The sequence below is a fragment of the Trachymyrmex septentrionalis genome, unplaced genomic scaffold (genome assembly GCF_001594115.1).
Source record: "Trachymyrmex septentrionalis isolate Tsep2-gDNA-1 unplaced genomic scaffold, Tsep1.0 scaffold101, whole genome shotgun sequence".
NCBI classification, from domain to species: Eukaryota; Metazoa; Arthropoda; class Insecta; order Hymenoptera; family Formicidae; genus Trachymyrmex; species Trachymyrmex septentrionalis.
In genome coordinates this window covers 527,631-546,610 of record NW_017304136.1, presented here as the reverse complement: position 1 = coordinate 546,610, position 18,980 = coordinate 527,631, and the positions used below count along the sequence as shown (strand labels likewise).

Genomic DNA, 18,980 nt, shown 5'->3' with positions numbered 1-18,980 from the left:
ATATATATTTTTTTTAATTATTATTTTAGATTTAATAAAATTTGTATCTTGTAATTGTAAACAAAGTTTAATTAAGTGAACTAAGTTACGTTAAAATTAAACTATATAGAAATTAAAACAAGAAATAAACTTGACATTATAATATTTAATTTCTATATCTAAAAAAGGAATAATTACATTTTATTTAACATAATGATTGATGTATGGCTTAGTATATAGTTTGCAATAATGGCTACAAAAATCAGTATCATTTGACTATAAATGTTAGATACATTATTTAAAAAATTATAACAATTGTTTAGAATAAAAGCATTTTAAAAGAATTGAGGAAAGCTCTAAAAAAAACTCCAGATTCTTTTATAATTTTCCCTGAATTTTCGGATTTTCCATAATCGGTTGTAAATTTCCATGACTTTTCCCGGTTTTTCAGATCTATGGTAACCTTGCAGTTATAATATTTTCTGTCGTTTTTCTCTGTCCATCATCAATATCAAATTTAACCATTAAAGTCAATGAATTGATAAAATATCATTATTCACACTATAATATCATTGCCATATTTTCTGCAGCATTTTCTGGTCAGATACTTTCTTCTGATCAATGATTATGATTGCTGTTGTATTTTTTATTTAATGACAAGTTTCCACTATATAAAAATGAGAAAGATATAGGAACGACATAATCACTAGCATATATACATAATTGCCATGATAAAATCAACGAACAATCTCGCATATAAATAATTAAAATAAATAGATTTGCTCTTTGGATAACAACATTACTGTAGCATATACTTAGGCGATAAATGGCTCGACACATTTTCATTTTATGTTAACAAGCAAGTTATCTCGACGGAGCGTAGAGTCATATTACGAGATAAAGATACATGCATAGTCGTTCGAAAGCAGATTGTTGAAATAGCGAAGGTACATTCCGCACGGATATCACTGCCTCAGATGCCTCAGACAAAAGAAAAGAAACATATCTCACATATTTTCGACACTTTGAAAGCAATACTTATATAATGAATTTAGTCACTCGTATTACACTGGATTAATGCACGTAAAGCATCTAAATGCAGTGACATAATTTAATTAATTATTATTAATTGCGTCGCAGGTACGAAAAGTAATCGGCACACAATCATATATCTGAGATAAATTTATTTAAATAAATATATTATTCCAATAAATGTATTATATCAATTTTAATTATAAGTGGTGATTCTCTTAATTAATTTACAATCTTGTTTCTAATAATGTCTTGTTTATTACAAATTAATCAAATTTGAAAATAAAATAATATTCTGTTAAATAACGTGACAATATTATTGGCTATTTAATTGCTCAAAATATTTATATTTTGCTTCTCCATTTAATTTTATTAATTTTATACAAAATAGCTTTTAGTATGCACTAATTTGCTGTAATGCGAGTAATCGAATTCGCTATTAGCTCCTAGCGATCTTGCGCTCTGCAATTGCGAACAGCGTTGATTATTCATAATATGCTATTGGACTACCGATTCAAGCACAAACTGAAACGAGCTATTATTGAATTGATAACCGTTTCTTCTTTTGTCCCTTTCTTTCCTTTTTGCGCGGAAATCGCGAATGCCTACGTCGCAAAAAGTGCACTTCGTCTAATCGCATACATAGTGGCTAATTTTGAAGTTGATAAACTAACGAAGTAAACACAAGGTCATTACAGTAAAAGAAATACTGTAATTTAAAAAAAATATATATAGGAAACAATTCTAAATTTCTAATTTTATTTTGATGTTACTCCTAGGAGCTGCTTATAAGAAACTAATTAGATATAAATTAGAACAAAATTAATTAAAGCAGCGATCAAATGGCTAACTTGAAAGTTGACGAACTGAAGAAATAAATAATCATTACAATTTAAAAAATGTACAAAAAATATTATACAGGAAATGGTTCATTTAAGATTCTTCTCTCTGACTCACTCGAAAAAAAAAAAAAAGGGAATCGTAGATCTAAACAGAACGGGATGGCCGGGCGAAAGTCATTTAAAATTCTCGCTTGGGAAAATCGCGCGACCTTGAAACAGGTTTGACAAACCTGAATCGCTTCAGTTCTCCAATGTTCCGGGCTCAGCGTGCTGAAACTTACGTGCTGAGACTCGCTCTCCTTCGGTGTCAGAAATCGGAGATTCTGAGGAACAAGTCGATAGTGAACGAGACAGTGTCTTGCGTGTTCAGTGTTTAGCGTGCGTGCCAATGATGAAAAGCATTTTCTTTTCACCAGTCTTCCAAAAATAGAAAAATTCCGCGAGAAACTTTCGTGTCTCGGAACGGAGTGCGCGATCCAGCTGGGAATCGCTGTGACGGTGTAAACGTCGAACGAAAGCTGCCGATCGTTCTTCCCCGCCGAAGAAACGAAACACGATCGACCGCACTGCACGACGCTGCTCCCGTCACTGTCGCCGCCGACCGGCCGATCGCAGTACCGCTTCACTCCGCTTTATTCCACTACACTACACTTTGTGCCTTTGTGAAGCCAACTGCCAACCCCCACCGCGTCCTACATCACTTACTTACATGTCACACATTCACGGGCGCAATCGTCTTTTGCAAGATGTCATTTAACTACAGATCGCAGGACCACAAATTTCAGATCACAAATCATCCTAGATTTTAGAACAGCGACTTCGCACGAAAACGAACCATTTTTTATACTCGATAAATTTATTTTTAGCACTTCTTTCTATGTATAATATCCTCTGTACTTATACATTAAAAAACGATAAAAAGTGATATGTAAATATTTTACAAACAATTTACAAGAAATAGATAAATAATGATATATTATTTATTATTAACATCATGATTAATATATAATTTATTTACATCACATTCTCTAATGAAATTTATTACTCTTGTATTTTTTCTCTATGATTATTCCTTATACAATTTTAAAAATGTCACAATAATATTTTCATATATGCAGTATATAAATATATATTATATATAAATATATCATATATATTTATATGTATTTACATTACACATATATGTAATTATATATATAATAAAAAACACTTAAAATATATTTGTATACTAATATATACATTTACATATTTTATATCTCGCACGAAAATTAAAGTTTATTTATAACTTCAGCCACAATTTCAAAAAATGCTAATGTTTCTTGAATGTAAAATCAAGAATAGAGAAAAATTTTTATAAACTCTTTAAAAACCGATGTGTTTATATATTGCCAGAAAAAATTAATTGTATAAGAATAGATTATATATCTACAATAAAAATTTGACAAAAATGTAGCATTAGAGAAAAATAGATATTTTATAATTTGAAATATCTGCACTGATTCTTTGTTGGTGTGAATTTATGACGTTTATATTTATTACACACAAAGAGTTAAATATCCTATTTGTGTCGTCTACCTATATTTACATACAGAGAGACAATATAACATACAAGGTATGTGTGTGTGTGTGTGTATATATATATAAATTAAAAGATTTTATATATACAAATTAAATGGCCAAACTTTAAAAGTACATTTTTCACACCTAGACGATAAAAATATGTTACACGAACATAAGTTCGGAAATGCAATCTTACTGAATTATTTCTGAAACACTATCAAATGAAGTAAATTCTCAGATGAGAGAGAAGAATTGATAACTAAATAATAATAGCGAATTCGATTGAATATACTCAGTACGCACTAGAATATATTAAAGCCGTCGTACACAAATTGACTTAAAAATGTGTTTAATATAAATATGAAAACAAAATAAATCATAAAATCTTCCATATATCTTATTGTGCTTTAAGTAAAATTGATATTTTATAATTTGAAATATCTGAATTTCATTTTCACAAAGAAAGCCCAAATTCCGACGAAGTCACTAGAGATCGCTGTTTCTCCAGCTCACCGACATGTTTTTATATATCACATCAATATGTCATGCAACTTATGATACATGCAGTTTAAATAACGGATTCGTGTTTAGCAAATAAAAATACATTGGAGATGACTATTCACATTTGCAAAAAAAGTCAAGTTTTACTTGTCTAGTATTATTTATGAAAAATAAATTAATTCGTATAAATAGATTAAAAAAGAAATGAATGATCATATACTATGTATTCATCCTCTATGTGTGAGGAATGCCCCTAAATTCAGCCATACTTTTTAGTTATTGCACAAATATATACAAATATATCTTATGGGTTTAGATATACAATTAATTAAATTTATTTTGTACAGATATCTTTATACTATATAAATTATAAAATTTAAGCAGTTTCTCACATATCATCTTTCCATAATCTAAAAATCAGATTATCTTTTGCTTTTGTTCATTATCTTACGATACATAATGCAAATTTTTGATTAACAAATGGACTAAAGGCGATGACATACCTAATCAGTCTCATTTCTTTAATATTTTTGTTTCTTCGCTTTATAAATAAAAATGGAACTCATACTTTTCCAAAAAAAGGGGATGAACAATTGTCATATTCACACAATTTCATTCTTATTATCTATGAAATCATATATCTCTCAAGATATGTTAATAAAATGTCACTTGTTCCACACATCCATGAATCTGTTCTATACCTTTATCGGCAGATTGTTTCCTCCATGCGAAATCACGTTTAAACATCTATACTAGCCAAAAGTTACTTCATTAAATCCATTTGTCAAAAATTCAAAAATGCAAATAATTTCGTAAGATAGAAATAATGTAATAAACCTTGCTCTTCTTTGGGTGCAGAAGTGGTATCCTTATTTTCACTTTCTGCCAAGTCATTTTCTTGCTGTACATCGTGTGTTAAATCTAACTTGTTAGTATCGTTAGTAGAATCGTCTTGTTGATCTTTATGATCTTTCATCAATTTTTTATTGTTCTTTAACTTATCTTCTACATCGATTTGCTGTTTGGAAACGTCTTCTTCAGATAAAGTAAGATGATTACTGTCAGATGCATTTTTTTTCATCAGTTTATATTTTTGGTAATCCTTTGAAGCCTGTCTCATGCGAATTAGAAAGTCTGGTAAACCTAAGGCAATCGTCATAATTAATTATTACAAATGCATTAAAAAAAATTCATAATTGATTTTATAATTTGTGACAAACCTCTCAATGCTACCCATGCAGTGACAGCAGATGGTATAGAGACACCAGGATCATCAAAGTAAGTAAGTCCAAATTCAATGCCTGGTTCGTGAACTTCTGCATAAGGCTTTATCACCATGTATGACCAATACGTTCTAACTCTGTTACATACAGATTTTAAAGTGTTAATTACACAGGCCCACAAAAAAAGTATCCTGTGCTGGGGATCCAGCTATTCTTAAGCCTTGTGTCCACGATGCTAGAAATCAGTCTGAGACGTCGGATGAAGAAAGAATTGATCAATCGCAATGATTATGTGATCAAATTGTTCAAATATGATTTGTTAATTTTTTCTCTGTCCGAGATCTCGGACCAATTTCTAGCATCGTGGACATCGGGCTTTATGTATTTTGAGTTGCTGAGTACGCATCTGACCTCAAAATAGAATCCATCCTGGATAAATTTTCAACTTCAGAGCGAAAAAATGATCCATTTTTCCCCTTTTTTAACCAATTTTTTCGATTTAAACTAAAAATTTATCTTGGATGATCCTATTTTGATGTCAGATTTGTATTCAGCGACTCAAAATACATAAGAATAGCTGGGTCTCCACTCCAGCACAGAGTACTTTTTTTTGTAGGCTTGTTAAACAAAGAAGAATAAATCTCTCTCTCTCTCTCTCTCTCTCTCTCTCTCTCTCTTTTATTGGAATATTTAATTTCGATAGCTTAAATGTTCAGTTATTAAATTAAAGCTTCTAACCACAGTCATATTGAATCTTGACACATCAGAAGTGAGAAATGACATATTAATTTTTGTTATGTGCTGTTTATAAATAAATACAATTTGAATAAAATAAAATAATGAGATCGTTTTAAAATGTTTATAAAACTGGATAAAAGGCATATATAAGTGAAAATAGGTTACACATGTGCGTTAGATAAGCACTTCGTGTATCTTTTATCACTTTTTACAATTATTTACTGGCTGTTAGGAGGGATAAGGATATCTTTTGTCTATTTTTATAATTGTTTTAAAACAATCTCATCATTTTATTTTAATTGTCTTTATCTAAATTGTCTTTATTTACAAATAACATGTACTTAATAAAAATTAATGTGTCATTTCTCGCTCCTAAGATTACAATTCAATATGGTTGTGGTAACTACTCAGCCTTAATTACTCAAAAAAAAAGTTTTATTAACAAAATGTAATACTAAAAAATTAGAAATTAAAGAATTGATCAATTAATTTAAATTTTTCATACACATATATATTTTATATGAATGTTTAAATATTGACTGTTAATGCTGACTTCTTTACCTATAAATTCCTCGCTTTTCTGGTACATTAGGATGTTCCGTCACTCGACTGACAATAACTACAAGTCCTTTTTCTCTATCCATAATCCATCGTCGTTGATACACATAATCTCTATTAGAAAATAATTTCTGCACAAATACAAATTAACGAATCATTAAGTGGATAGATTCATTTAAAAAATGGCACATCACACTTACAGGCCAGATCATTTCCCAATGGATAACATCAGTGCTATGATTAACAGACGGATTGGACTTTGGATCGGTCTCAATAATCTGTAACTCCTGAGCAGTGGGATCCCATTGCTTTCTATAATCTACATCAATTTGTACTTGTAAAAAATCTTCAGCGCTAACATCGGAGAATGAACCATATACTTTATAGGCAAATAATCCACCCGAATCAGGTTCTACTTTCCTCCATATTAACATATCCTGACGCTCAATGAAAGGTTGCCAACCATCTGCTGTACATATTTTATACATTACACAGAAAAATTTGACATACTTAAACAATATATAATATAAAATCCAATATATTTATGTATATAACAAAATGTTTCATAGTTGAATAGCTGATATAAGAAAAACTTACAATTTTCATTAGGAGCATCAAAAGGCTGAACTCTACTACATTTACAATATTTTATATCAGGCTGTGCAGTATCAATAATAATTCGTAAATGACACTTTGTACAAATTACTGTAGAGTCTCGTAATCTATAAATTCCTTCGATCTCACGATTATACCTGCGATATAGAATGTCAAAAAGGATTTATTATATAAGAATATTACATATATCTTGTTCTTACAAACGTTCATAGCAAGTACCTATTAATTTCTTCATCACTTATTCTGTCGCGATCCCAGTTGTACATGCTTACTCCAGCAGCGCTTATCAGGAAATTTTTGGCATTCTTAGCAAGTCTAAGTCTCCACAGCCGCATGAATTCTCTCAGTGCTACCTCATCCCATATCCTCGTATAGAGGTGGAATATCTGTATGTACCTCCTGATCCTCTGGGCCGCCACAAATTCAAACTGTTTCTTGCAGGCCTGAGCTGTCTGCGTACCCTGCTCTCGGAACCATGAGCTTATCCTCTTGCGATAGCTGCCGAGTTTGCCGCGACCTTGCGTCCTCGGACCGCAGTGTTGCAGAACGAGCGCTAATTTGCTAGTGCCGTTGCCGTAACCACTATTGAATCTTCTGAGAGCATAACCGGACAGCTTCCACGTATACATCGTTCGTTCTCGACGCTGCTACGTTATGAATCCCTCGTACGGAGCGCGATCAGTTCATTCTCATTTACGATCTCCGGATCTGTCCGGATCTATCGTGACCAACCGTATAGATAACCGTGAACTTGTGATGATACAGCGTGAAATACCTCGTGCCGGTCTCGAGGTTTTTCCGTTCTCGCCGTCGATAAAAACGTATCGCAAGTGCAAGAGGTATCTTCTCTTCTAGATCAACGCATATTATTAATTATCGTGAAAGTAATTATACGAGAAAACTGCGATCATCATTATCGTCCGCCTAACCGCGCGTACATACATAACCATCGATCACGGAGAAATGTGGAGGAACGAGGACGTGCGAGGACATGCGAGGACGGCGCCAACGGCGCAGATAGCGGAACCGGGAGCAGTTGCGTGGCGAACATGTGCGAGGTTGAAGTTTGATGCGGCACGAGAAAAGGAATAGTAAGGTATTATAATATGAGTATGCGCATCCGCCATTTTTAGTCCTTTTCTCACTCTCTTGCTCCTTTCCTCAATCCCTTGCTCTCTCTTCACTCCGCCGCTAAACTAAGGTCGGAATCAGACTACGCATTGAAGATTGAAGATTGAAATTTGACCTATGAGGACAAAAGAATTTTAGCTCCTATCGCTTGTTTTGATTGATCAAATTTTAATCTTTCAATCTTCAATCTCAATCTTCAATATGTGGTCTGATTACAGCCTAAGAAAATTAAAGAGAAAACAAAGAGCGGGGAAGGGACTAAAAATGGCGGATGCGAATACCTATATTATAGTACTCTAGGAATAGGTCGAACAGCCAATCGGTTCGCAAATTTCAAATTTTTGAAAGCGCGGCCAGTCGTCGCGAGAGTTGGCGCGAATTTTGAATATTCCGATTCTCTTCTTAAAGAGATAAGGCAAGATATAACTACACGTCGACTTTGTGAAAATTCATGGTTCGCTCACCGTATCATCCATTGTCGATTTAATCGAGCGTAAGAGAAATTAATGTAAATTATACGTAAATTGTAAAAAAGCAGTCATATGATTTCTCTCTCTAACATTATAATTTAATATGACCGCGGCTTAGAATTCCTCAAGTTTGGATATATTATATTACGAAATTTTTAAAGAAAATTACATTTAATTATTATTTATTTTACAGATTATTAGTAGTAATAAAATACTACTACATTAATTGAAATATCTAATACTCTTATATAATAATTTTTATGTATAAACTGTTGAATTAAATTTATTTTAAAATTGTATTTCAAAATTTATATAGGAATATTATTAAACAATAAGATCGATTTTGATCAATTAAAGATATATCAAGTCTACAGTTTCTGTAGAAAATGATTAGAATGTAGATACTTTTCATATAAAAATAAATGTTATATATATATAAAATATTCAAGATCAATATTTATATTTAATAATACATTTTTAGATAAAATTAAAATTTAAAGTAAATAAATATGTGTTTTAATACTGAAAATTTAAACATTTTCTCATTTTATCTTAATTATTTTTTAGAAAAAACGTCTATTTCTAGTCATTTTTTATCCAGGATCTAAATCACCGCCAAACTTTTTTATATTATCTGTCTATATTTTCTCCTACTTTTAAATTCATTTGTTATCAATAAACTGTATAGATATTGAATTAATTTGAAAGTTTTTGAATATATATAAATCTATAATTAATCTAAAAATTTCTCTAATATTAAATGACATTAGAACGAAAAATTATGCAAAAAAAATCATAAATTAAACCAAAAAGTCTCGCAAAATATGTAATACTTTTACCGTATTACAGTCGTACCGTAACTGCATACTGGACGGAAATGAAGATCGGGGGCGACACGATGGAGGCGGGATTTTGGATATCGTTTTTTTATTAACGTTTTATCAGTTACAATTTTGATTACATACACATAATGTGGAGTCGTCTTTAAACACACGGCTGCTATGATACAAATGACGAGGATAAAAATTTGGAGTGCGTAAAAATGTGATTGGATGACAATTCGCTCTTTTGCTTCTATCTTTCTCCCTTCCTGCCCTTTTTCCCTCTCGCTCTCCGCTTGCCCTCCTTCACTACTTCATTGGTCATGGCGATGGGCCAACCTTGAACGTATATTAATATAATATACCGAGTTTCTGGCCCATATCCACTAGAGTACAGGGTAGGTAGGTGTGATATCCTTGATCGCAATTAAATCGTCCCTAATTCGCTAATATTTTACACGCAATGTCGGTGCGCAATCATCGCTCAAGACTGGCCCGGCGTTGACGAATCTGTTCGACCCGTCCAATCTCAGGACTGCGTTTCTCACACCGAGACTACGGAGAGGCACCGGGAGACTCCGTGCCAAATTCAGAGGACGGTATTTACAGAGGGAATTTATGGAATAGCAGCCGCGACCGACAAACGCGTCCCACCGTGAGGGATATTACGTTTACACGGAACGGCTCCTCGTCTCTTGCTCGTCCATGTTGCTTGTAGACGTTGGGAAAACGAAATGCGGATCTAAAAGACGTCTGAGGATTATCAGAAAGACCGAGACGTCTTTTAGATATTTGTGCAACTCGTGGAAATTGCGGAAACGCATCACAACGGCTTTGATTATAATTAATTCTGATCTAGCTCCAGCTAATGCAAATAGAAAACATTTTCTACACAAGTAGTTACATTCAACGAAAGTTAGCATTGATCATTGTACCGATATTCTCAATGAAGCTTCTGAGAATAATAATCTTCGTTGATTATAAAATAATTATTTATAAAATGAATCGATGAAAATGTGCATCTAAAGTCGTTCAAAAGTGCCACTTTGAGATGAAATATTCTATTTGCATTCTCCTTATATGCGCGGCTAATTAAATGATTCGAATTGTGCCTACAGCCGGACGTCTCATACTCAGATCTGCAAGGACGAGGCGAAACTTGGAAAAATGCCAGGGTGTAATGACACGAACGAGAAAAGGTCCTCTGAACTTGGAACAATAATGGTAGGTTGCCTTCGCGCGTATACGTTGTACTCAGCGACGAGTGGCACGTCTTCTTTTATTGTTTTTCCTCTCTTTATCATTGTACACACGATTGATTATCTGTCAACAATTATTTGGAATATTATCCTTTTAGGTAAACAGTATCGGGGGTGGACAACAGGGTGAGACGCTAATCAGTCTAGGTAATCGCGGCGCGATACACGACCTCCGTGTAATACTAATCTGCTTTTCCTGAAACATGATCTGTGAGGATATGTAATTCGCAGAAACTTTTAAATTGTGCGTAGATCGCAACGAGTAATAACTGAAGTTTTCATTCGAAGCGGAGTATAAATTATACCAGACGATTGACGATCCAGAGACGATCTTTCCAAATGCACATATGCGGCCGGACTTGTACAAACGATTGAAAACTTGACGGAGATTCATTTAGCAAGATGAAGCGAATATCGAATCTTTTCTATCCTCGTCCTCCTTTTACCCTTTCTCCATAAAAGTTCAAAGCGGATTGTCTCGCTGAGAAGATCTCCGATTTATTAAATATCTACTAGAAGGTCTAAACATTTTTCATAAAATTGCTCAATTACTAAAACGTTAAAATGAGGAACTCTGTTTGCGATGATCAGTCCTACGACTTGGAGATTTGCTTGACATACAATCGAATTGGCAAAAAGGAAATGGTGAACCGTGATTGTGGTAGTCACTCGGCTGCTCAGTCCAACGTTCACAAGTAAATTCTATTCTACAATTGCGTAAGTATAGTTTTAAGTGACTGTAGTTGTACGAATTGACTAATTACAGTCGAATATGAGAATATTCTATTATGATTGATTAATTCTTACAACTACAATTACTTAACAACTACGCTTACGCAATTGTAGAATAGAAATGGTAGAATGGGCTTAGTGCTTTAACTCTAAAAAGTATCGGTATGAATTTAACTATGATGTCTATAATTTTCTCTCTCTCTCTCTCTCTCTTTCTCTCTTTCGTGTTGGTGTTAATATTACCATATGGATTTACTATCGTGGGTGTTTTATTTTGATGAAACTTTTAGCTTTTTTTTTAATATAAAGTTTCATCAAACTAATTATGAGTGGTTCTCAATTTTTTCTTCAACGTTGACACCTTGTGTCTTTAAAACTAAGCCGTTATAGACACTTATAGTCGTATGAAGTTTTCATCTTGAATTTGTGTGAGGAATCACCTCTTGAAGTCTTTTATAAATATTCATCTTGTATAGACACCACATGATGATAAATCCACACTGATATTTTTTTAGAATGTTTGAATGCGACACACACTCCTCTGAAAATGCACTCGAGACCTCTTCGATTCAGAAACTGAAATGTTGCGCGACGAAGATTCTCGTATGTGTAATTTGCGTGTGCATAATTATGTTTTCAGACGGTAATTCTGTTGGAATGCGCTGATGTACTTCCGTTTAAATAAAAAACAACGATCCCGTTTATGACGCTTATGCGCGAAAAAAGAAATAACTCGTTGGCATCTTTAGATTTGACAAATCGTTTTCGCAGTTCTCCTTTACAATTTCTCATTCTCTGACAAAATACCATCATTCCACCGTAGATCGTATATCATTAATCAAGCGTCGAATGGAGTGAATGAGTCAGTTAAACGAACACGGTACTCGCGGCACACTCACAAACGCTAGATGAATAGTTCGTTTATTAATAGTCTATCAAATATTAATCGTGAATTACGAGATCGCGGTAATACGACCAGCAAATGTCATTCGTGCTAAATCTTGTTGAAGAATAGAAATTAAGCTAATCGAACGCTCGCTGTTTATCAGCCGGTGGCTTCATGAATCGCGCTTTATACATGCGATCGCAAAAGGTTTAATTGAACGTTATCGTTTTAGTACGTTTAATGATGCAGTTTACCACGAGAATTCGGCGCGAATACATTCAATTTCTCCGCTGCATGTAATTATGCAACATGAAAATGAAGTAGAAGCTTCCAATTAGATAAAAGGAAGATTTAGACTCAATGAATGTTAATCATTTTTAATTTATCGATAAAATTTGCTTTAAAATTAAAGTCAATTCTAAATACACGGCTTTAGTCCAACTTGATTTCTATTAGCTTCGAAAGAATCTTGCAATTTTTGTTCGTACACTAGAATGCGCAAATTTAATTTATTTCCATTATCTTAAATGACTCGCCTGAAAAAGATAATAAACACGTGCTTGTGTGTGAGATCAGAGAAAAATGTTAATCAGAAATAGATGCACAAACACATTGTGGAATAAAAGTTACTAAAAGAAAATGCTAATCGGGAAATATTGTATGTGACAAGTGCTTTAACTCGTGCCTTGTAACTCCGTTACAATGCGCAATGTGCGAATTAAAGGTAATTTCAGCAGAACTAGATGAAAATAGAATGACTTATTAACGAAATTGCAACAGCCCTTTGATTTGTTCGCGAGTAGTGAGGATCGCGCAACAAAGACCGTAATTAATGCGAATTTGCATTAAGTAATTAAGAGTGATACGCGTATTAACGACTTTTCGAAGTATGTTACGCGTACCTTTCGCTCTCGTGATCCTTTGTAAGCTAGTTGCGCATTTCGCACGGAAACGAGAAGCGCGACTTCAAAGATAAGCGTTCATACGTCATCCTGATCGTCAACGGAGGATTCGTATCGACTACGTCGCATTAAAAATATTTCTTGCAAAAAATCGTACGCGTTTCCATATCTCGCAGATAAGATTAGGGTTGACGATTATCCGTTTATGCGGACGTCCGAGATAGAAATAGATTCGAGATAAAATATCCGATTGAAGCGGATCTTTCGGATCCGAATCTATTTCAAATTGTTTAGATATCAGAACCGTTAAAGTTTAATGATTAAACCGTTCATTATTCGGATTTCGGATCTCTCAATATCTTTCTCTATACACATAGGATGTGTATATATGTATGAGAAAGCGAAAGTGAGGACGTGACAGAGAGAGAGAGAAAGAGAGAGAGAGAGAGAGAGAGAGAGAGAGAGACAGAGAGACAGAGAGGGTGAAAAAAGGCAAGAAACAGTGAGACCGAGAAATAAAGTACCTTCCAATAAGCGACACAGATGACACGATGTGATACAATGGATCAATGACATTCTTGTTTGCCAATGTTAAACAAGGATGATCACTGTGTTGTACTATGTTGCTTGTTGAAAGGCATATAGAGAGAGCGAGAGAGAAAAACTTTATATATTTATTTTGACTTATACAGGGTGTCTCGTAATTCATCCGACAACGCTCGTGGACAGGTGAAGCAGACTAAACTGAGTCGAAAAGTCTTTTATCATTTTGCAATTTTTTTATAATAATTAACAAGATATTATTTATTGAAAATCGGTAAATATTGATTTTCAATAATTTGTTACTCAAATATTATCAACTTTACAGAAAAACAGCAAGAGACAAAAATTGTTTATTTTTTTCTCATAAAGTTCTGAGAATTTTTTTCTGAATTTTTTAATACCGAATTTTCTCGTGTTGAGAAAAATAAGAAAATGCAGTACTAAAAAGTTAGTAAATTCTGAAAAAATTCTAAGAGTTCTATAAAAAGGAAATAAACAACTTTTGTCTCTTGCTGTTTTTCTATAAAGTTGATAGTATTTGAGAAAAAAAATTATTAAACACCAATATTCGACAATTTTTAATAATTATTAATTAATATTTAATAATATATAATTATTAACTATGTTAACTATTACGAAAATTGCAAAATGGTAGAGGACCTTTCGATTCAGTTTAAGCCGCTCTTCCTGCCCACGAGCATTATCGGATGAATTACGGGACACTGTATATTAATATAGATTAAATATATTTTTACATATTAATATAATTTTAATTAACTAAACAGACCATGTCTTTATTAGTATTAATAAAATGCAATAGTTAATTTCTAAGAAATAAGGGGATAACGTTTTATAAAATTTACAATATGTCAGTATCGGCAACTTTCCTCTAGTAATTTAATTAGAAAAACCGATTTAATTAGACCGTAATTTAATTAGAAAATTTATGAGATAATTCGAAAAGTTGGATCCAGTTATCCGGATATCTATAGATCCGGGCGAAATCGTCAACCCTAGAAAGAGAAATATACAGAAAAAAGAAATGCGTTCAAAATGTGAAAAACCGGTATTCGTAATCGGTTCTTATATTTAAGATCGTCCTAAATACAATCTTAAGATGTCATAAACCAATCACTGAATCGTATTAGTATCTTAAGATATTACTTGAGACAGTCTTGAAATAAAAGTCGACTATGAATACCAACCTGTGAAAAACAGCTTTCACAGATTAATATGCGACGTCAGAGCATCCGTTTGCGATCGTCTGTCATTCATGATACTTTCACCGAATTCGCCGAGAATCTGCAATTTATTCGTCTCTTTTTACTTATAATTCAAAACATTCGTATGAATCTTTTTATCATACGGTGACAAACGATCACGAGAGTGTTTCGCTCGAGATATTCCCCGTAGCACGATGACGTAGGACTTTTGTTCGAAACTAAAACAGCTTTCGGTGAAGATACGGCCGAGTTCGCATACGACTGTACGTCGCCTCGCATCGCGGCTTTTTTCGAATTAACGCTGTTTTGAGGGCATCGCCGATTATTCGAACGGAGTAATTGAGATTTATCCAACAATCGAAATACGTACTCCAAAAAATTTACGCGCAGGAGGGAGGAGAGGATGACTCTTGGATAAAGGAATACTATTGTACAACGCAGAAATGAAACTATATACTTGTATCTAACGATATCTGTTAAACCTTCGTCAGTCTGTTCCAACGTCCGAGGGACCAATCTCAGCAGAACCAGCTAGCTAATTCGCTATAGATTTTCCGTCTCTTCCCGAAGTCCGAGTTGTGGAAAGAATGGAGGAACCGATAGAAGTACAGCGATTAGAGTTAATCATCGGTAAAACCGGCCGTAAACGTTGATCGGTAAATGGTCTTACGAGTGAGTTGCTTCCCTGTGAATGTGACTAGTTCGACACTGCGGAATGTTAAAAGATTTCGTTTTGCGGCGAGACGCCGTTGATCGCACCTCGCGATCGGACGCGTTGGACGCGTTGGACGCGTTACAGATAACGAGAATCGTAACGAGGATCGTCGAGAGACTTATGTCCTTTCCTTATATGGAGGGCGAGTCGTGCCGCTCGAGGCTGGGCGATGCACTTTCTCCCGGCAAGGATTTTAAGCTCCATACGTTCGCCGCCTCTCCGCGTGACCCCCGCCGCAATATTACGCCGCGTTCGGTATACTTTCGACCTTTCGACCTTCGTCGTGCGGATCGGCTACTTTCGAGTTTCGGCCCTAGGCCCGTGGGGGCTATGGGACACTATAATTCCGGCTTCGTGTGTGCTTCGCTAACAATTAAAAATTTGTCCGCCTATTACTTATCATTTCGTGTATTTTTTTTTGTCGTTTAAATTCAATTCACATTATTAGGGTATAATAATTAATTAATTAATTAATTAATTAATTATAATAGTGTCAATTATAATTCGTAATAATATACAACATTTGTCAATAGATCATTTATACTAAAACCCACTGCACGCTCGTGTCGAAATCATTCGCATTTTCTCCCACATTTTCCCGCGCATGCACTCATATACGCGCGTGCATGCATCGACATACATACACATGCGCTCTCTTCCTTTCTCTCTCTCTCTCTCTCTCTCTCTCTCTCTTTTTACACGCTCAAGTGTATTTCACAAAGTACACCTTCCTCTTACTTTTCGCACACTCTCACGCCGTGGGACTGTACTGGCTTCACGCGTGGCTTACCTAACTAATTCATGATTTAAGTGTGATTTCGGGGTATACGTGTACGTGAAATGTGTACATGTAAATGCACGTATAAATGCGCGCGCATCGGCACGCGCACACCTCCCCTCTTTTCTTTCAAGATTTACAATTACAAGCGACTCGTCTCTCGTTCTCGGTACATTCTACATGTAAGTTGTACGTATGTGTATAGCCTACTTTGTTGCGATAAGACGAAAAAAAAAAGAGAAAAGAGAAAAGATACAAAATCAATGTGCGGCAATATACCTTTGCGTCAAAAAAACCGAGGATATAATGGAAAAGCAATAGCGTTTCCCTCTCGAAAAGAGGGAGAGAGAAAGATTACACGAACGATACTCTTGTGTCGCGTATTTGTGTGTGTGTGTGTGTGTGTGTGTGTGTGTGTGTGTGTTTCGTATGTGTAATGTGTGCTATATGAGACAATGATCTTTGTACATATTTTAAAATGTATTCCCGCGCGATATCAACATGACGAAGATGCGGAACATGCTCCCGTCTTGGGAAGACGCAAAGTTGACGGACGTGACGAAACGCCGATGTTTATGTATATATGCCGTCGTAGCCGTCTTTCTCTCCCTGCTTCCTGTTCCTTCGGTGAAATCTAATGAACGTCGGACACAAACTTTAATCCGTTCGCTCATAGATTTCCGGCAATAGCTCGATTCAAAGATCCCGCAGCCACAAAACCGGTTCTTTGGGAAACTATCAAACAAACGGAAGAAAACGTAATTTGGCTTAAGCTTCGTGGAACAGAAGGAACTGAAAGCTAGAAACTCCCTCTCGGGCACGACGGCGCGATTCCGTTATAAATCGATTAATTACAATAATGTGGACGCGACGCGTACGACAATTCGCGAGTGCGAGTTTCGCGATCTACGTCGACATAGAGTAGATTTGCGAGAGCGATTTGTGAAACGCAAATTACTTATGTGCTCGCATGCACACTCAATGCATTTATGTATATTGCGTGTTATGTCATATGCGAAGGAGCTTGCATTCCGAAATCGAAGCAGAGCTCGTACCTACGTCGTGCTTAAACGATGATACTAGTCACGCGGGAAAACATTGACAAATCGCAATTCGCGCATGTGATGTGTATAGTAATTATAACTAAACGATGTTCCCTTTTCTTACATTTCGGCGCATGAAGAAGTTACGAAGTTACGCATGCGATTAATGATAATGGAATTACAGTTCCAATACACAAGTAAGATAAAAGTAGAAAAAGAAATGGAATTCGTTCAAAATAAACGTAAACTGTTTATCGAGTATGTATGCGTTTTGTTAAAGGACTCATTACGGCTGTTTTCCAGCTAAAATACAGAATTATACTGTATTCCACTGTGTAAGATACTTGTTGGAACGCAATTTAGTTTATATAATATTAGAATGCATTGTAGTTTTCCATTCTTATTCTCATGATTATATTTAGCATATCAATAATAGATTTATAATTTTAATTTAGGCTTAAATTATAAATCTTTCTGAATTGACAGTTTTTAATGGTTTTATTTAAATAAAATAAGTATGGCTATACCAAATAACTATTTGAAAAATTGATAACATTGACATGTTTTACACGCTCGTATTTAGCTTTTTAATGTCGAGCAGTGTTACTGTGTCATATGTGTACGTTGTTGGAAAACACTCTGTTATGTATACAATTTATAAAACTAATCATCATTCAACTAGAATATGTAAATGGTTATTTTAATATATGATATATTAATTTCTTTACTATTATTAATATCATTTTTATTATTATTAACCAAATATATAACAAAGAATTTTCGACTTTACGTAACAGATTGATTTATTTGTAATCTTGAAAGTTTCGCGGGATATTGTTCGTATATTACAAGCAGCATGAGATAGCAAAATTTCACTTATATTATAGAAAAAAACCTCGTCTGCATTTTATAATAATGGAAGGATTATATAAAACAAAAAAACGCACAGTGTGTCTGTAAATGGACGCATGATAAAAATAATTTCGTGGTATTATTCAGATTATACATCTATTTACTAATTTAGTTATTATTATTTACTTACATCATCGCATGTATAACTTCGAATTTTTTCAAAGCAAACACTCTTTGTAGAATGTATATCAGAAATATCATAATATATCAAAACACCAGATCTGCGTATTACATTTTAAGACTTAGATTTCTTTTTAATTCAAATTGAACCGAATTATTATATTATCTACAATGATGAGTCACAATGACAATTAAAATTATGTCATTCAAAGACATCAAAGAGCACATTAATTGTCAAATAATATATGATAATCAATAATTTGAATAAAAATTGTCTTTAAAAATTTTATAAAAATTATCAGAATGCTAAAAAAAAGGGAACATAACGAATCACAAAGAGCAATATAAAAATAGGAACATATATGACGTATATAAACAAAATGAGGAACATATAATG

At 33.9% G+C, this 18,980-nt stretch overlaps 2 protein-coding genes across 4 annotated transcripts in view; both read right to left on the bottom strand.

Moving 5' to 3' along the window:
• Positions 1 to 2,493, bottom strand: part of LOC108756759 (N-acetyl-D-glucosamine kinase) — a 7,790-nt gene extending 5,297 nt beyond the window's left edge. The window contains exon 1 of one of the 2 annotated variants that reach the window (XM_018500799.1): positions 2,084 to 2,493. The gene's annotated coding sequence lies outside the window, so the exon portion shown is untranslated. The remainder of the gene's footprint in view (positions 1 to 2,083) is intronic. The other variant, XM_018500792.1, reaches the window with a different exon arrangement.
• Positions 2,494 to 4,292: 1,799 nt separating this feature from the next.
• Positions 4,293 to 7,699, bottom strand: LOC108756121 (stAR-related lipid transfer protein 7, mitochondrial). 2 transcript variants are annotated; one of them, XM_018499752.1, is made up of 6 exons: positions 7,268 to 7,699; positions 7,031 to 7,185; positions 6,634 to 6,902; positions 6,437 to 6,564; positions 5,135 to 5,274; positions 4,293 to 5,057 (listed from the first exon to the last, which is right to left on the bottom strand). In XM_018499752.1, the coding sequence occupies exons 1-6, from the start codon at positions 7,675 to 7,677 to the stop codon at positions 4,699 to 4,701; spliced, it is 1,461 nt and encodes a 486-aa protein (XP_018355254.1). In that variant the 5' UTR covers positions 7,678 to 7,699; the 3' UTR covers positions 4,293 to 4,698. The 2 variants fall into 2 exon arrangements, with proteins under 2 accessions (XP_018355254.1, XP_018355332.1); XM_018499830.1 differs by having other exon boundaries at positions 6,634 to 6,899.
• Between the last annotated feature and the right edge of the window lie 11,281 nt (positions 7,700 to 18,980).

Bases quoted from the DNA above. Each gene is read 5' to 3' on its own strand.
- LOC108756121 (XM_018499752.1), bottom strand. From the start codon at position 7,677: ATGTATACGTGGAAGCTGTCCGGTTATGCTCTCAGAAGATTCAATAGT. The intron at 7,186-7,267 runs GTACTTGCTATG...TCTATATCGCAG, and splicing joins AGTGATGAAGAAATTAATAG to GTATAATCGTGAGATCGAAG. The intron at 6,565-6,633 runs GTAAGTGTGATG...GTATTTGTGCAG, and splicing joins ATTGGGAAATGATCTGGCCT to AAATTATTTTCTAATAGAGA.